We start from the raw sequence: 19,613 nt of genomic DNA on the forward strand, positions 1-19,613 counted from the left end.
AAGTCACGCAACATAGCGCCCGCAATATCAAGCAGCGGTTAAAACATCCCAGGAATCACCTCGGGCCGACTACAAATCAACATGGCCGACGATGATAGACGATGTACGACAACGACATACAGAACGTACTCCGTGAAAACAACTCCATTGTAAGCTTTGAAGGCACTGTGAGAAACTTGCTATCGTTTTGTTTACAGAAAAAGATCCACAGGGTATTTGTAAAGATGTTTTCACGTGCCCTTCCTTAGAAAGCAATAAGATGGCGGAGTTAACGACGTGGGTGTCTGACAAACTTCACGATGTTCTTGGATTTTCGGATAAGCATACTGTTGAATATCTCATCGAGCTGGCGAAAAACGCCACCAGTCCAGATTCCCTTGTACAGCGAGTATCTGAAGGCTTTAGTGGCGATGATAAGATGGCATCATTTGCCTCTGAACTCTGGGGAAAATTGCCTCACAAAAGCCAACCTACTGAACACCCATACAGGGCAAGGGAACGAGCTCTTATTGAGCAGAGAGAGAAATACATGAAATACACTCTCGTATCTGATGATGACGACGACGAAGAGCTGCTCAACAAAGCTAAGGAATCAAAGAAAGATCGAAAAAGAAAGCATTTGCGAAGGAAAACAGAGTCTTCTAGTTCGGATGAGGAACCCTCCATAGTTAATACTGCCTCAAAGGAAAAGAGCGATGAATCTGATGTAGATGAGTGGGAAAAGGAGGAAGAAGAGAGAAAGGTAGACTTGGAAGAGAGAGATGCATTTGCTGATAGGTTAAAGAAACGGGACAAGGAAAAAACAAGGAATATTTTGGAAAGATCTGACAAAAAGGTATGGATACAATGGAACTTTTATTAAGTAGAAACCCAGAAGACTGTTAATTGTGTTTACTTGATAGAATCTGATGCTTGGTACAGGCCGGTTGGGTATTTTTGGTGAAGTATGAGACTACTTAAACAAATAATATTGTATTTAGTTAGCTTACATATGAAAGTTTAATTTTTTAGAATTTACTTACTCAGGGAAAACTGAGTACGTACATTGTACAGGGTATAACCTCTTTTGTACGTTTGACACAGAAGACTTGATATACAGCCTTTGTAAGATCAAAGTGGTTGAGCATTTTATCAGGCCATCTGATATTACGCGATGGTGCAATTTCGCACACAATTGACCTCAAATCGCATCCGATTGCACAATTTGAGGAAAATCAAATAAGTTCTAAAAAAATGCTAAATTCAAGTAAAGTAGACAATGAATTCTAACTTTAATGAAACATTTTCCCAATCTTAAGGTTATTTAAAGTGATTTACCACTTAACAAAGCCTTGCAAGACATCTGAAACCTTCAATCGCAATATCTGGGCAGCCATTTTGATTTTAGAGACAGGCAGTGTGGTCACCGGTGTAACAGCGTCATGTAATATTAAGCAAGTGTTCATTTTCTTTTCCGTGTCAAAATAGTCGGACAAATTTAACTATTTTATTTTAAAATAGATGTTTTATTATTCCTTTACATTCTGATTGCCCGTTAAACAACATTAAAGTGGTTTTTCTCCTTTGAAACCTGGTAAAACAATTTAGCCCTGAAAAAATCGCATAATTTACCAGATAATAGTCCTATCTTATCGCACAATCTACCCTGAAAATATCACACAATTTCTGATTTTTTATCGCACTGAGACTGGGCGACCACATCCCACATCATCGACAATTTTATGAAATAAAGTTACGTACTTACTTATCAAGTTATAACTGCCATAAGAAGCACCCATGTTTGCCTTACTTAGTTAGTTAGTTACTTACTTACTTAGGCTGGGAATCATCCTGAGCCATCCTAACAAAATCTTTCCACATGACCTGATCAAGCTGCCATTAAATTTGTTGTTTCTTCGGTATTGTCCAGTCCAGTGTCAGCCTTGGTGGTGTGTCAATATAATTATGTAGTTCTTGGTCTACCTTGATTTGGGTGACCATGTTGGGGCTGTCAAGCAGCACTTTTGGGGTTCCCGAAGCAGCACTTTTAAAGGTGTCTCTTCATTGTGACATGTAGAATGGCCAGCTAATCCTAATGCTCTCTCACAAATTGTTTCACTGACTCTTGGGAAGCTTCCGTATAATTCCTGGTTGTTCATATATTGATGCCAGTGCATATTCAGGGCCATTCGCAGTATTCCGTGGTGTAGCATCCACTGACACTTTTCTCTGGCTTCTTGGCCACGGTCCAAAAAAATTATATCTCCAGTGTCTCGCTCTGTACGCTTCAAAAAGCTTACTTATATATGTAGATGTATACGTTGTAGTTTATTTTTTTATCTCAGGTAATTTTTATTTTCCCTTTGTTTCAGCTTTATGAGTATAAATAACCATACCCAAAACAAAAGAAAAACAAAAATTACCTGACATAAAAATTTAACCACAACGTATACAAAAAAGTAATCATTGATGTAAAGAATTTATATGATTTGTAAGGCTTATAAAATAATGTATCCATGTTGAAGCTTAATGATGAGTGGTTTGCTTGGTGACAGCCATTGTACATGTAAATACCTGTATATTATTATATTTTTGCACTAACAGGCATTTGAAGAGGCAGCAAAAAGGCTTAAAATGGATGAAGAAGACAGGAAGAAAATGGTGAGCAAAAGAACCTCTTTCTGTTCAGTAAACATGTGTAAAATTTGGAAATATCTGGGATGGCACTGCATTGAGCTTTTTGTAGCCTCATTTTGTTACATATACACAGCAGTAAGGTATTAAATTAATAAATATAACAATAAAAGCTTGGGTCATTTTCACATTTCTTTTTAAGCACTACTAGGGAAATATTAGAAAGGAGTGTAGTAGGTGTCAATTTACAATAATTTTCGATCACTAGGAAAGAGAGTGTTTCTTTTACCTAAGCATAATATAGCGTGCGTTACAGACAAAACTAAACTCTGGTAGAGTCCGTCTGCGACACAGCGCCAAAATCCTTGTTCTTGGCTCTCAGCTGTGTACCAGGATTTGAGTACACGCTATTATTGGCCTTTCAAAAGAAGCCATTGTTGGTTTGTCAATCAGAATGAAACAAAATTTGAAACACATTTCCGGTAATTCATTGAGTCCGTTAGGAGCCCAGGACAAGGGTCTTGGCACTACCTTGCAGACGTTACTGACCTGGACATAAGTGACTAATGGGGTTAATTTACATCGGTTTGTGACGCAGGCTACATGTAATAATGTCTTGACACAGAAAGTGGGTTGAAGGGACAGGTATTTGAAAATCGGAGGAAGCAAGGCCATTGAGAATTTGATGAACCTTCAATAAAGAAATTCCTTCAATAAAGAAATTCCCCAAATTTTAAAAAAAATAGATAATAAGAAGGATGCAGTTTTCAGCCCGCTTTCACAGTTACAGAATAGTTTATGTTATAAGCATAAAATAGTCTTAATCACAAATTGCTTTAAAAAAAAAAAGAAGAAACTGCTTTCTTGCTTTTTTGTTATAAGTGTTATTTTAGAACAAAGTTAGGAAGTGAAGTCTTCATTTACTTTTGTTAATTTTTTTTTGCCAGATTCCTGATCTTAGGAAAAAGTCTCGCAGAGATTATGTCAAGAAACGAAGAGTTGACCAGCTTGAAATGCTGCAAGAAGACATCCTTGATGATGAGTATCTGTTTGAAGATGCCCAGCTCAGCAAAAGGGAGAAGCGAGACAGAGAATACAAGAAGAAGGTTTACAGCTTGGCAGTGGAACATGCTAAAGCTGGAGAACTAGAGAAAGTACAGAGGTATGAGATGCCCCAGGAGAATAAGAAACCAGCCAAGTATGACGACACAACAGTGGAAGAGTTGGGACCTAATTATGAGCAAAAGAAGTGGGAAGAAGATAAGCTTGGTTATGCTGTCATGAAGTTTGGTGCAAAAGATGCAAAGCAAAAGAGCAAGGTATGATCATAGTACAGTCTAAAAGCAAGCTGAGTGGAAGGGTAGGGGGCATGAGTATGAAACTGATGGTATAAAAAATAATGATTTATGGAGTGAAATACATGTTCAGATGAGCATTTCCTCTGCTTTGTGGTGCGTTGTCTTATTTCCAAAGATACAATGTACTAAGCTTCCTTCCATCCCTGCGTCCTTTCATACAGTAGTAATGAGGTAGTTGACTGTGAGCTAGTAAGTGGAAAAAGGTAGAATAACAGGAAAAGAAAGGGATGGTCTGCTTTCTGCTTCTTTTTACCTTTTTGTGGCTTGATTGTTGTACATGACAGTTAATCTAAGCTTAATATTTTATACAACATGGATACAGAAACAATTTCCACTTTCTGTTTTGTTTTTATTGACTCTTTAGTTGTCTCTGCTTCACACAAAGCAGGTGGCCATGTGATTTCCTGCCAAAAAAACCCTTGAGTTGCATAAAGTTGCCATACGTGTTGATAGAGTTTCCTTACATTTGTATGCCTGTGGTGCAGACTGATGGGTGGGTGGATGGACAGTTGTATGGTCAAGTGAAAGTGACTACAAATAACTGCCGAAATTTCTCGGATTCATACATTTGTAGATACAGTGATTTTGTTACAAATAGTTATGGTGTGTCCTTGGACTAATCTTGTGAAAAATCATGAGTCCCAGTTAAAAAAAAAAAAAAGAGTCCGAAATTGAAAATGCTTGGGTCTTTATGTAACCAGACAGTTAATCTGAAGACAGACTCCCAAACCCTGTATTACATTATACTGAACTTAAAATATAGTTCTTCTATAAAGGCTAAAACAAATATGCATTGTTAAACAACAGCAATAATACATGTAACTGCTACAGAAATTACAGGAACAGGATATTGCTACAAAAACACATGTTCAGATTGATCAATTTGATGGATGTTTGGGTCCTACAAGATGCATGCTTTGAATTATTTTGCGTCTTTGGGGATTTTTATGTCTCAGGGAAGAAGGATGCAGGACGCATATGTGTAGGTAACAAAATCTGCTGCTCCCACTTCGCATTCGTGAGAGCTTCGCTATTATTATTTATCATGGTAAATAATTATTATTGACATAAATTTAAATGTATTTTATTTCTTTTTCAAACTGCATTTTAGAGTAAAGACTATGACCTAGTTGTTGATGAGGACCAAATAAATTTTGTAATGGCTGAACAAATCCCAGGAACTAAGGAAAAGCAGGTATTTTGACTTCTTAGATGTAACATTATGAGCTCTTATGACTGTGATACTCCAAGCATTCAGACATGCTTTTGTATCATTCTTTATTAATTTTCATATACAGCTGTAGCCAGGGAGCAAGCTCTCCTGGGGACCCTGCCCCAAGAAATCCCAGGATCAGAGCTTGCTTGTCAGTTACATTTTATAGAGTAACAAATTAACATGTTTTCCATTTCCCCACCTTATGACAACCTTGCGTATGGCTTTCAAGTTGTATTGAATGTCCTTTGATCTGTTGCATATTGCCACTTCCATTTTTCTCTACAATGTTTTTCTGGATATGTTTTTTTTTTCATTATATTGTTTTGCTCATTTTGCAAAGGTCTGCAGCTGTTACAGTTTGTTGCTTCTATCTTCTTCTCATTTTCTCATTCAACACTGTGATAAAAAGATTTTTTGTTCTTCTTTGCAGGAACCAGAGATGAATGAGTATCAGAAGAAGAGGTTGACAATTGAAGAGGTAAGTTGTCGCATGTGAGGCTCATGCAAAACCAAAACATTAAATTGTACATACTGAATAATGTCTTCGTTGTTATTGGTACCAGATGCATGTACATGTGTATGTTTGACTGCATGAAGTGAGCTGATTGGAGATCTGTTACTATAGGCAATATTTACTCCAGTATTAACGTTGTTTCTTTCAATACAATATTATTTGTTGCTTTTTTATAGACAAAGAAGAGCTTACCAGTTTATCCTTACAAAGATGATCTCATCCAAGCAATAAGAGACCATCAGGTACTGATTACTGGTCATGGGAGATTTTACTGACAGTCATTTAAGACTGTCAACCCTTTGAATGCATGCGGAATAATGGGCAGTCTAAGACTTTAGAACCTGTATGATACACTGTACTTGTCATACTTATTGACTGTTTATGCTGTAATAAACAGTTACTATCAATACTACTTTGTAGGTGATAATAATTGAGGGAGAAACTGGATCTGGAAAAACCACTCAGATTCCGCAATACCTGCATGAAGCGGTATGTACACTGCACTTAATTTATAATTACATTTTTGAACCCTCATGCAATATTCCAGAAACTTTTAATGTTATGGTTTGTTAATTACATATTATGGAGCAATAGAAAATGTTTTCTGTGTTTGCATAGCCTGTAATGCAATATGGTGTGTGGAGTTTTTGAGTCTTTCAGGCCAACTCGAGACAAAGTTGAGTGTTTGCTTAACTTGTGAGCATTCTCCCAACCCCTGGATTGTTTGTATAAGGCTATGCAAAAACAGCAAACGGTTTTCTATTCCTCTTACAAAATATCTTTTTTGAAGAAAAATAAAAAAATTCTTTATTACTGGCACTGATTAAAAGATAAAGTCTTAGATCCCAAAATGTGGCTATCAAAGTTACGCACTCATCTCAGTTCTGGTTTTGCAAAAACGATTGCATTAAAATACTGATTTTTCTTGCTGAAAATTTCAGCTTAAGTGAAAAGACTTTGACACAGCATGTAAAGATTTTTTGAATTTCTAAGTTCAAAGGAATGTGTAAATGTTGTGGATCTCTAAGTTCAAAACGTCGTTTAAAGTTGTTGTCGCATGATCAGCGCTTGTACGGCCTACAGGGGGGTGTGCAACTGTCCATATAGGGTTTCTGTTTTGTCCCTCTGATGTATCCACATACAAATTCTCCAAACTGATCTCTATACATTTCCTTTAACAATTAGTTAAGAGAATTTGATATAAGATCAAAGTATTTTCTTTTAGGTGATCATTTTATTAATTCTCATAACCTCATCTCATGACAATGTATGGATATCGTTAGGAGAAAATTGCTGTTGGTCACTATTGGGACTTAAAGGGTTAAGTTAAACTTAATAAGACGTTGCATTTTGTTGATTTATATTTCATAAATTTTTAGGGTTTCACAAAAAACAAGATGAAAATTGGCTGCACACAGCCTCGGCGAGTCGCAGCAATGAGTGTAGCGGCAAGAGTGTCAGAAGAGATGGGGACAAAACTAGGAAATGAGGTGAGTGCTGAAAAAATTAAACCTATAAATGTGCTAATCTGCACCATCAAGTATCAGTTGTTCTTTAGCAATACATATCAAATATGCGGATATAAATGTACATGTATAAGAAGGTGATTCAAACTTTTACCTGTATTTCAACACTTCAATAATTATTATTCAAAAATTATTAATTACACCGTATTTGCAAAATATATTTAATGCGGAAAAATGTGTCTGTGCTATCTATCCTGAGAGCAAGATGTTCAGTTGTTGTTACTATTGATGTTTTAATGAACTGTATCCTGTTGCCATCAAATTTCTTGAAGCCTTACTCTCTTTACATTGATAAACTTATAATAAAATTATTAATACCTATTTTCTTTATTACTTTGCTTCGGACTGACATTCCTGTCGGGAATTATGCCCTGCAGTGCAGTCAACAGATTAGTCAGTTATCTGCTAGTACATAACTACCTCAGAAATCTGTAAGATGCGCTGATTTCCACAATTAACTGTAGGATCTTAGCAAAAATTAATGAGAAGACAGGTAGTAAATACTCTGTACAGTGCATAATTAACAATTACTCCTCGAGCCCGAATGGGCTCTAAGTCAATAGCCCATGAGGCCAAAGGCCGAATGGGCTATTGACTCAGAGGCCATGAGGGCGAGAGGAATAGTTGTTTTAGTAACATCCAACTAGTTGGTAAAAAATATCGAGAATAAAAAAACTTTTAGGTAGTTAAATCTAGACTTTAATCCCTTTTTGCCGCCAAAAAGCCTGCGCTTTTCGCTCCCAGTGGGCTATAGCCCAAAAGTAGCTCAACCAATCAGAACGCAGCATTGATAATAGACCACTAGCTGGATTTTACTAATAAGTGATATTATGTTATTCATGTGTGTATCCTCAGGTTGGGTACAGTATACGATTCGAGGATTGTTGCTCAGAGCGTACGATAATAAAGGTGAGACATTAACCACCCTGTACCTAGGTAAAGGGGAGCATAAGTAGCCACTAAGGCGACGAAAAAAACCACTAAAGCCCAGTAGTCTCCTTCGCAGCCGTTTTTTTGGAATGTCACGCAACGTTTCTCCCAACGTTGCGTGATATTCCAAAAAACGGCTGCGAGGCAGACTATAAAGCCCCATTGATATTGGAGAAAAGTTGTCTCGGTTGGCAGGGTCACCCGCCTACCCGAGCTACCCTGGGTGAGCCAGCTTTTCATATACCGTGTGGCACGAAATTTTTGCGGGTTCTACTTTTTGCCTTTTTGGTGGTTTTTCTTGCGATCCGCAAAAAAAAGTTCCCGCAAATAAAAATTACCGCAAACATTTTTCCCGCAAAAATTTACTCCAGAGTAAATATTCCCTAACTTAAATTCTCTACACAAAAATACAGTACTAAGAAATCGTGTCTGTTCAATCACAACTTGTCTCGTTCATTCAGGAACAACGAAATACTGGCTTATTGCTTGAAAATATGTTTTTCTATTGGACTTACTCAATAAAAGCGAAAATAATACAATGCCAGGTACTGGGTACTTTCTAAAAATTGCATAAATTGATTCCCCGCAAGAAAAACCAATCTGTTCTAATCGCAAAAGTTAGTTCCCGCAAAACACCAAAAATCGCCAGTCCGCAAAAATAAACTGTTACTCCCGCAAAAATTTCTTGCCACACGGTATTCCCTTACGAAACGTGGCGAACCGTTTACATGAGAAACCAAAAGTTGGCTTGCCTAAAACGGTGACCCGCTTAGCCGATGTACATATAGGGTCACCCTCCTACAGCTTTAGTCGGTCCATCGTTTCTTCATTATAAACACCTTGGCTTGCACAACTGAGCATGCGCGAGCGCTGTTGGCTCGAGCAAAGTGGTCTGGGAGGGTGACCCTTCTACCCAGTGCAGGTTTTCTTGGATTATTAAACGTTTTTGGGAAATTACCCACCTACCCCTCCCCTAAGCCAGCTTTAACACTTACTTCCCACTTTGGGCAAAATGTTGGCCTAGGGGAGGAGAAGGTGGGCAGTTTCCCAGAAACGTATCCCTATGTAAATAACCCTATGTAAATGGGGTCTAAGCGTACTGGCAAGGCAGCAACTTGTCACGTGCATAACACGTGCACTCAAACGTTTTGCTCCTTTTCTCAGTCTTTCCGTCGCTGCACAAACACGAGGTGAAATTTATTTATGCGACTTTTGTATCGCATGGAGGTCAGAAACATATGACGACGTTTTCTTTCTCTTTCTCGACTTGAATGCGTTGCTTGAACCTTATTGTGAGATAAGTTGACGGTTCTTCCCTCCTCGTTTACAGTACATGACGGATGGAATGCTTTTGCGTGAGTTCTTGGGTGAACCTGATCTTGCAGGCTACAGGTACGTTTAACAAACTCTTCAATGTCTTCAGAAGGAAAGGCTTGTTTTTGCCCCAAATATCATCGATTGCAGTTCCTGCATAGAGTTAAAACTTGCACTGCTTGCCACATTCCAAGTCAGTGTTCCGTTTATACAATGTTTGGACAGTATATCTTAAAGTCTGAGAACTGAATTTTTGCGAGGCTATCGTTGCCGATTCTTATATAATGGTGAAGGGTGCGTAGTTTAAGAAAACATAGAGCTGTAGGCTTTAGCCTCAGTTTGTTGCTACTAGTTTTTGTCGTATATGTTGTTTGTGGCTGATTGATTACGTTTATCTTTGGACCCAATTAAAAATTTCTTGTTTTTCAGTGTTCTTATCATCGATGAAGCACATGAACGAACACTGCACACTGACGTGTTATTTGGTTTAGTGAAGGACATTTCCCGCTTTAGATCAGATCTGAAGCTTCTGATATCCAGTGCGACGTTAGATGCAGACAAGTTCTCCCAGGTAAGGTCTCGAGCGTTTTCTTAAACCTTTTCCTCGCTTGCTGCGCTTTTCAAAAACACGCGAACTCTGAAGTTCAAAAGCCGCCTTCGCAATTACGTTTTTCGCTGCCATCAATCATAATTACGATCACAAGCAACGAACCTTTAACACAGAAACACACATAATGGATCGAAATTCACCAATCACACAAATCACAAACCATGACCTGTTCCTGTTGTCCTTCAGCAGCATAATTGAAAATATAAAACTGTTCTAGCGAGGCCTTAAACTGAACTCGGTGAAGTAAACTTTTGTTTCCTAAGAGGTTCGCTAAGGTGATTGATGGCAGCAAAAAACGCAAACGTCAGTTGGCTTTTGAACTTCAGAATTTGCGTGTTTATGAAAAGCAAAGTATAACGGTAATCAAAGTCAAATTTAACAGACGTTCTAAATTTTTACTGTGTAAAATGCCGAAAAACAAATAGTACCATTTGAAAGTTCTTTGAAAGAGGTTTCATATGAATGGTAATACCGTAGAATTTTGCCCACAGACGCATAGACTCAAAAGTTAGAACCACCTTACTAGTCACAGGTGATGTTACACAGGACGATTTGCAACGGCGATTTTTAACGCAACACATCATTTCAACATTGTTACGACATTGTTTCGAATGGTTGCAACATTTTCCCAACTTTTCAACGCTGTGTTGTGCTAACAATCGTCGTTGCGAATCGTCCCGTGTAACATCACCTAACGAGACTCCGTCATTCACTCTGGCAGTGATCAGAGTTAAGGTGGCTCGATGGTCTTTTCAACTGCCTGACTACCAATTCTCAACCTTGAAGAAATACACTTGAACATGATTTTCCCGAAACATCATCGTTACATGCAAACTAGCAATATATTGAAGTTTGATTTGCAGTTAGGTTTTTGAAGCTTGGAGTGTCCTTAACAACGCGACGTTCCCATGGAAAGCTTTTGTTATTTCGTATAAAACGTCATTTTTGTGCTTTATTCCACCGCCAATGGTGCGACATATTTCCCTTTATAGAAGCCACACCTTTACTTTCAAAATTGTGGTAGCATGTATTGGTCGCACAATAGTCCTAAAGGGATTTACATAGCCTGCTTAGCAGGCGCTTGGAGGTAATGGGCGCTGCACCCGTTCTCTCTTACGCCCATTACTTCCAAGCGCTTGCTACGCAATAGTAACACAAAGCACCTGATACACAGTACTAACACAAAGCTTTAGTGGAACGCGCTACATGTACATGTACCCACACATATCGCGATCCTATGACCAGAGAAGTGTAAAAACTGTCGAATCCCTCTGAGTTGTTTCATTTTCTTTGACTTTCAGTTTTTTGACGACGCGCCCATCTTTAGAATTCCCGGCCGAAGATTCCCCGTGAACATCTACTACACTAAAGTGAGTCGCAAAATGTATTTTTTCCACAAACCAAGAGATGGTTTTATCAGCTGAGTTGTAGGGTAGATTGGCTACTGTAGCGAGATGGAGTAGCTCACGTTTGCGAAATGAAAGCCCTGTACCTTCCTGTTCATATAATGTCAGCATTATATTTTTCACGAGCCTAGTTTAGAATTTGTTGTTTACTGGATCAATGATTGTTACGGTACTTTTACCACAATCGGTGCAAATACAAAAATTTCAAGTTCTTCCCCTACAACTGTGTAGATAGACCCAAGGACACAATACCCTCCTCTGCAAGCAGAGAAATGTGTTACCATTTCGTTTCTGATTGGGTCACCCATTCTGGCTCTATCTTGGTCAATATTGGCCCAATTGATACCAAGCTTGGAATTTTGTGAAGCTCGGTTTGCTCTTTCTGGCGATTTTGGTCTAGTGTTGATAATCCTATAACACACAAACTAGTACCCAGTCCCCCACGATGTGAAAGTCGACAATGGCACAATTAGATATCTAATTATCTAAAAACACCTTAACATGTAGTAACCGTGGCAAACTTTTTCAAACTTTCAGATGAGAGCGTACAGACATCATCAGACAGGGCTATGAAATTTTTCCTTGAGTGTACCTTTTTCTGGCCTTATGTCCACCAGTTTTTAGCCGTTTTATTCTCTCAACAATATTCCAAACTACTCGGAGATTTTGGTGGTTATGGTGACTAGCTTGTTAACAACTTCTTAACTGAACTTTCCCCAGGCTCCTGAAGCTGATTACTTGGAAGCTGCTGTGGTAACTGTGCTACAAATTCACGTGACCCAGCCACCGGGTGACATCCTGGTGTTTTTAACTGGCCAAGAAGAAATCGAAGCTTCTCAGGAGCTATTGCAGGAGAGGACACGCAAGCTGGGATCCAAGATCAATGAGCTCATCATTTTGCCCATCTATGCCAACCTGCCGTCGGATTTGCAAGCCAAGATATTTGAGCCCACCCCTCCTGGGGCCAGAAAGGTTAGACAAAGTGTGTGGCCGGTTTCCTGGAGTAAAGCAAATACACAATTTAGTAGAGACAAGTTGACGTCATTATTTTAAGTGAGTTGGCAAAAGAAAAAAACGAGGAGCAAAGGATCGAAATACAAACTATTATTTTGACAATTTTAAAAACACCCTGTCAATCTGAGGAAATGTTTAAAAGCTGAGGTTGCCTTACGCGTCTTAATCATGTTAATTCCTTCGGCCCGTTTCTCCACTGTTTTCCGGAGAGCTGTGTGAGATGTTTATGTTAGATATTTCAGTTTTACTGGTATTGAAAATTTATGCAATAACATGCAAAGTAACCGAAACAAATTGGATAGGTGTATGAGCTAAATCCTACTTTACGATGATTCAGCGTTCCAAAAACAAGGAAACAAATTAACAAATTACTCGTGACCATTTACACTGTATCCTCTAATACAGACATGCGTTTGTTTCGTCACGCAGTCCACCTCAAATCATCAACAGGGGCGAGTAACAGTTGATGGGCCAAAAGAACGCTTGCAGAGTAGGAAGGTTACCATTTAGGCTCCTAAATAAATTTGCTTTTGGCTTGTCACGCAGTCCGCCTCATACTGACGAGGGAGGAGGGGTTGGGGGGGAGCGTGTGATGAAACAAAAGAATGCCTTCGTAGGACGGGAATACCTATTTAGCCTTTAAATTTGTATAATTCCTTGTTAAATCTTTCAAGTTGGTTTCTAGAGTGCTTTGCGTTTCCTTTTATCAGGTTGTACTTGCCACTAATATTGCGGAGACCTCTTTGACTATTGATGGCATCATCTACGTAATTGATCCAGGGTTTTGTAAACAGAAGAGTTACAACCCTCGCACAGGAATGGAATCACTATTGGTCACACCCATCTCTAAAGTAAGATCTCCTGTGAAACAGTCTCGTGTATTTTGATCTCTTGAAATAATTTGTGAACGCAACCATAGGATGCTCGAGTCGCGAAACAGGCCAGTGGAATCTTGCTTTTAAATCACAACACGAGCAAGCAAGTCAAGGAGTCAACTTATACTGCAATCAATAGGCATTAAGAATATAAACTAAAAGTTACTATAAATATTGACCGCACTTGCCTGTTAGTTTTGTAGGGGCATATTGCCACTACATCCCCTTGGCCCTAAAGCGCCATACGATAAAATAACTTCAAAGAAGGAGTTTTCAACAAAGCGAGGCAGTGAGGTAACCTACAACTTTGCAAATTATGTCTTGTGTAATCAGTTTTGTGGAAGCATGATGGCCGAGAGGTTAAGACCTCTAACTTCGGATCTATAGCCCCGGATTTTAAACGCTCGTCGGAAAATTCAAATTAAACCCCTAAGGAAGACCAATGTGGGTGTGGCTCAAGCTTATACTGACCCCTAAGGGAGATTTCTGTGAGGTCAAGGTCAGGGCAGTTTTTGTGAATTTCTTGATGTACAGTACTAAGCGATACCTGAATGGGCAATTATAGTGACTTTCCATCCCAAAAACCCTAAGTGAGACCAAAATCTGCAATTTATACCCCAAAGCGAGACGACGAGCATTTACGTCACTTTTATATGGGAGTTCCCCCGGCATATCTGCTAGGGGTAACTAGGCGATTGACCAGCATGCTATCCGGGGGTAGTAGCACAGTGCTTTTAGGTGATCCTTGCTCCAACCACCGGTATAAGGTCACGACTTAGAAACGCCTTTACCTTTTACCCATATTTGAAAAATGTTCTGGTTGATTTATGTCCAGTGTGGAATGTTCGTCTCCTCAGGCATCAGCCAATCAGCGTGCAGGACGTGCTGGTCGCGTGGCAGCAGGCAAATGTTTTAGGATGTACACAGCGTGGGCGTACAAGAACGAGCTGGAAGACAACACTATTCCTGAGGTAACTACGATTTACTCCTCCGCTTTTTTAAACCAGTGTGGTGGCAAATCTATGTTGTAGCCTTTGTGACAAGCGCAAGAGTAGCGAACGCATGGCGCAATGTGATTAGAGAGTATAGATTTTTTTGTGTGTGTTGTGTTGTTTTTGTTCTTTGTTTTCGAAAAATGTGAAAGACAGAGATTAACACGGAATTCTTCCGCCGTTTGTCGTGGATTTTGTCTGTTGTTTGCTGCTTGCAACTTCAACGTGCGGAAGGCTCTCTCCCACCATCAGACACACACTCTCACTCGAGTTATACTCCAAAGGAAGTAACTACATTACACAACCAAATAACGAGCTGGTCATAAAAGATGGGGGCCACCTAGTCTTCGATCAAGGCTTGAGGGATAGGCTTTTGGCGGGGGAAGGTTGGGGGAGGGTAAAACATTCTTCCCTTTCTTTTCCAAACCACCCCCCGCCCCCCTCCCTTCTCCAGTAGAACCACTTCCTCCATTGCTTTGGCCAAACTTAGCTCCCAATATCGTCACGTTCACCCGTTCTCCTACGAAGATGCAGCCAGTGTTTTTAATACTGAACACATGGCTAAATAATATTTGCATGAAGCTCTATATGCTTTGTAGTTCGTCTACCGTGATTCCAAGAACTATTATCCGATAGTGGTCTTCAAAAAGTTTTATATTTCATTTCATTTTGTCTTCTGTAGATCCAAAGAACAAATTTAGGGAACGTGGTTCTTCTTCTCAAGAGTCTGGGTATCAACGATTTGATTCATTTCGATTTCATGGATCCCCCTCCAGCGGAAACTTTGATTATTGCCCTTGAACAGCTCTATGCATTGGGGGCACTGAATCATCACGGAGAACTTACCAAGGTAAGCAATAAACCACTTTTCTTAGGTGTTCGAAACTGTTATTAAGACCATCACTCTTGTTTAAGAAATGGACAAAGTGACACAGACGGATATCTTAAACATAGAAATGAAAACGTCATCAGGACTAAGAAGCATTTGCCACTTAAGAAACGAGAGGGAGACTGGGTCGAGTTAACTTTCGCAGTGAATTCTGGGACTGTTGCCATGGACGGAAAAAAATGGCCAATAGCTGATCGGCGCGTCCGCAGTAACTATCCCAGAAAGAATTGCGGGACGCAGTTCGGCTCGAGTTCCCATCTCATTTCTAAAGTGGCGAATAGTAGAATGATCTACTCAGAAAAAAAAGAGTGATTCAATTTTCCCTGCAGTCGTGAAGGATTTTCACTGCTTTTCAGATTAACAGCTTAGCTGGTGATCAGGTTGTTAATTTCAAAGCAATTTTTTGTGCATATGGTGACAGAAGATCCATCAGGGCGGCATTTCGTGCATACGTGTAAAGCAAATTGTGTGGTTTTTAATAATCATTTACCGTTTTCTTTCTTTGCAGCTCGGTCGTCGCATGGCAGAGTTTCCTGTGGAACCAATGATGTCAAAAATGCTGATAGCGTCTGAAAAGTACGCAAAAGAAAGTACTTTTGACAAATTCCCCCCCTTTTTTTTCTTTTCCTGAAGGCAGAATAAGCTGTTTAATCTGAACTTTTCAATAAAGAGTATATCAAGCATACATCACGAAAACGTTTCGAAAAACATAGAATGAAAAACAGTATTTATTTATTAAATGATTTTTTTTTCCACAAAATTGCTCTCAGTGAGGCTCGAGGTACGAAGCGCCGGGGGTAAAATTTTCGCTCTAAAGTCGTGAGTCTCGCGAGACACGTTCCAGACCTTCCTGCGTTTGATGAGTTGTGCATTTTCTTCCAACGCAAAGATATGCCTATTTAGCACTGTGCCAGACATTAAGAAGTGGGTCGGTTGGAATAAAGTTGCGTAGTCGAGCTTGCCAAACCCAGTTCGAAGTTTTGCGTAGTTGACGAAATATTGTTGGAGTGTGTGATATAGTTTCCTACAAAAGAAATGCCGAAAAAGATATTGTATTCTAGGTAAGAAATATGAAGTATTAGGAAACCCTAAGAAGCAGTTCCTTCACACATCTGCCTCCAATTTGATTTGTAGATACAAGTGCGTAGAGCAGATTCTCACCATCACCGCCATGTTATCCGTCAACAACGCCATCTTCTATCGTCCTAAAGACAAAGTTGTGCACGCGGACAACGCGCGTGTGAATTTCTTCCGTCCCGGCGGGGACCACCTGACCCTTTTGAATGTTTATGATCAGTGGGCAGAGACAGATTACTCAACTCAGTGGTGTTATGAAAACTTTATTCAGCATCGTTCTATGAAGAGAGCCCGCGATGTTCGTGAGCAGCTGGAAGGACTGATGGAGAGGGTGGAAATTGAGATATCTTCTAATCCCAATGATTCAGTGCCGATGAGAAAGGTAACTGCTTCCGTTGGCCGGATTAAGATATTAACAAATAGAAACGTTTCTGCGCTAAAACATATGGCAGATTTAGCAGTAACCACGAAACGTCAAATGATAACGCGAAGTGCATGGTAAGGACTGAACGCGACTTCCGGTGCTTTATGTTCTGCTCTGCTATTGGCTTATACGAATTTTAAATCTGGGCGCGCCGCTTGCGCGCCAGCGTTGCTCTCGTGACGTTCTCTTTTGCTTAATCTGCCTATTGTCACATGTTGAGGAGAGTTAACTTTAACATTGTTTAACAGGCTCTTTCAGTTTCGTAAAAAATGTTGCTAGTGCCTTTTTTTGTCATTTTGTTTTTACCCACTAGCATTGTAATTTCCTCGCTACCTACAAAATGGAAATAGTAAAGGCTAGTCTAGGCGGGTAGTGGCTACCGTTTATCCACTCTTCTTATATGATGATGGACTTAATTATCTGCACCCAGAGTTGGTCCTCGGCGGCACTCGCAATTTGCCCCTGGAGTTTGCTCCCAAATATTTAACCGGTTAAATATCGTGCAGCATTTTGCGGGATGGAAATTCTGCTCCCGAGGATGAAGTATACCCATGAAATCGTTGGTACACACGGAGGAACTTTGCTCCCGGAGCGTGCCCCTGGAGCATGCTCCAGGAGCAAAATCCCTCGTGTGTATCGGCCTTTAGGGTGGTGTTCGTCTTATAGCGATACTCACGCTGAAGTCACCTAGTGATATTAATGTGCCAACCAGAAGCGCGTTAGTTCTTGAAACAAAAGATTCGTTTTTTTCACTCGTTACAAGTTCGAGTAACAAAAACAATGTTTGTAAACGTTGATGTCCCCTATAAGGTTGTCCATTAAAGGAGTTGACTTCCATTATCGCTGAGATTTTACACTGACTTACTTGTTGTTGGTTTACAGGCCATTACCGCGGGATACTTTTACCATACGGCAAGACTGGGTAGGAGTGGCCAGTACAGGACAGTGAAACATCAGCAGGTTGGTGGATTAAACTCCATTCATCATAATACAAAGTCTTTTCTACTCTCTTGACATTTTGCATAAATTAATTGGTGGGGGGAGGGGGTGGGGGATGTCTATAGAATAAAAATTCTTATGACCTCTGTACATAAGCGAGTTTTTGTAGCTTGTTTGTTTAGATCACGCTTCGTACGATAGATGTATACGAGTTCATGATTTCATGATATATGTTTTGTTTCTTTTCTTTTCTTTTTTTATTTCGCTTTATAGACAGTCCAGATTCACCCGAACAGCAGCTTGTTCCAAGAGCAGCCAAGATGGGTGATCTACCACGAGCTCGTGTTTACCACCAAAGAATTTATGAGACAGGTAGGGTCGTTTGAGTAAGGTCAATAGTTTCATGATTTTGCGACCTTGAAGCGTAGTTTCTAACGGACTGTACTATGTTAGTGCCAGTTTCATTTTGCGGAAATTCCAGTAGGAAAGTAAATGGGGGGCGACTTTTCGAGGTCAAGATCAGAGTTCCTGATTTGTCCTGTTTACGTTTCTGTGTTTTTAGATTATTGAGATCGAGAACAAGTGGCTGTTGGAGGTAGCACCTCACTACTATAAAGCCAAGGAAATTGAAGATAGTTCCAGTAAAAAGATGCCAAAAAGCACAGGAGTCACGAAAGAACAAGTCCGGTCCACCACGTGATGATAGCTGAATACGTTACAAAGAACTCCTAACGTCAAAGAGAGAAGGAGGACAGAGTGGTTTCCTCAACTGGCACTGCCAGTTGCTGTGACACGTAATATCACCGGCATGCACACAGTTCGTCTTCCAATAATTGTAACCTGGAAGTTGTTACGTCAGGCTAGAGACACGTCCAGTGTGATTTAAACTCGGAAATGCAAAAATTTCCATGACTTTCTAGCACCTTTCAATCTCAGAAAAATATCAGTCCTCAAAGGAATCCCAGACCGTTTCCAGTTTAGCCCGACTTTTGACTTTGGTCGTGGAAACAAGCAGAAAAGAGACTGCATTAGCCTTTAGGAAAGCATCAAGTAAAGCTTAAGTGACGTCGTAGGTGGCGAGTCGATAAATCGTGATAACTTAATTGTTAGGATTACTTTTCGGCGACTAAAAAACAAACAAAAAAACAATCAAAAAAACAATCAAAAACAAAAAACGCGCTCAACTTAGACAGACTCAAAAGGCACGATTTGGACCTTTGTTGTTGAACGTAGCGGACAGATGACACAGTGGTTTATACAGGAGGTTCTAGGGTAGAGAGGGAGGTCCGGAAGAGGACAGAAGTGGTAGAGTGGTGACAAAATCATCTCATAGCTATAATCATAACCCGAACATGGGTAATCTTTGTCCTTGTATGTAAATATAATAAACGTTTGATGGTAAGAAAATTCACAGAAATGTACGGCAACTCAGCTGTCTCGTGACGAGATGAAGTTATCGTAGCCAAACGCGCCCCGAATTGGCCGGTGCTATTTTTCTAGTATCATTCCGTTTAAGAGAATAGAAAGTCAGGCTATGTTTCGTTCTATACCAGATAGCATTTGCCCCGGCACGAAAACTAAACCGGATGGGGATTCTGTGCCAAGCTGCGCTGCGCCAATCTCTGAAGTGGTTTCTTTGCCAAGCTACGCAGCGCCGATCTCGTCACATATCGGATAGGTGTTCACTCTATACGGGATAGTATTTGCGCCGGCACGAAAACTACACCGGATGGGGATTCTGCGCGACATGACGCGAGTAAATCTTCCCGTGCCACAACCGACCTCCAATTTTTTAAAATTTTTAAAACGAAACTAGTGAGCAGCACTCTGCGAACTGTTGCTGTAAAACTTGTTTATTCTCGTACGCGTTTCGTCTTACTAAACGTAGACTTCTTCAGGGAGTTTTACAATCAAAT

At 39.9% G+C, this 19,613-nt stretch overlaps 1 protein-coding gene across 1 annotated transcript; it reads left to right on the forward strand.

The window, feature by feature from the left end:
* The first annotated feature begins 156 nt into the window (after window positions 1-156).
* LOC140928313 (pre-mRNA-splicing factor ATP-dependent RNA helicase DHX16-like) lies at window positions 157-19,124 on the forward strand. The gene is made up of 21 exons (XM_073378049.1): window positions 157-835; window positions 2,584-2,640; window positions 3,561-3,932; window positions 5,083-5,166; window positions 5,618-5,665; window positions 5,878-5,943; window positions 6,122-6,190; window positions 7,081-7,191; window positions 8,083-8,136; window positions 9,488-9,549; window positions 9,901-10,042; window positions 11,383-11,451; window positions 12,208-12,459; window positions 13,212-13,352; window positions 14,234-14,347; window positions 15,051-15,218; window positions 15,766-15,833; window positions 16,392-16,716; window positions 17,641-17,718; window positions 17,971-18,069; window positions 18,260-19,124. Exons 1-21 carry the CDS (start codon window positions 260-262, stop codon window positions 18,395-18,397), a joined length of 3,093 nt encoding a protein of 1,030 aa, XP_073234150.1. The 5' UTR covers window positions 157-259; the 3' UTR covers window positions 18,398-19,124.
* The last annotated feature ends 489 nt before the right edge of the window (window positions 19,125-19,613 follow it).

Source organism: Porites lutea, chromosome 2, assembly GCF_958299795.1.
Source record: "Porites lutea chromosome 2, jaPorLute2.1, whole genome shotgun sequence".
Taxonomy (NCBI): domain Eukaryota; kingdom Metazoa; phylum Cnidaria; class Anthozoa; order Scleractinia; family Poritidae; genus Porites; species Porites lutea.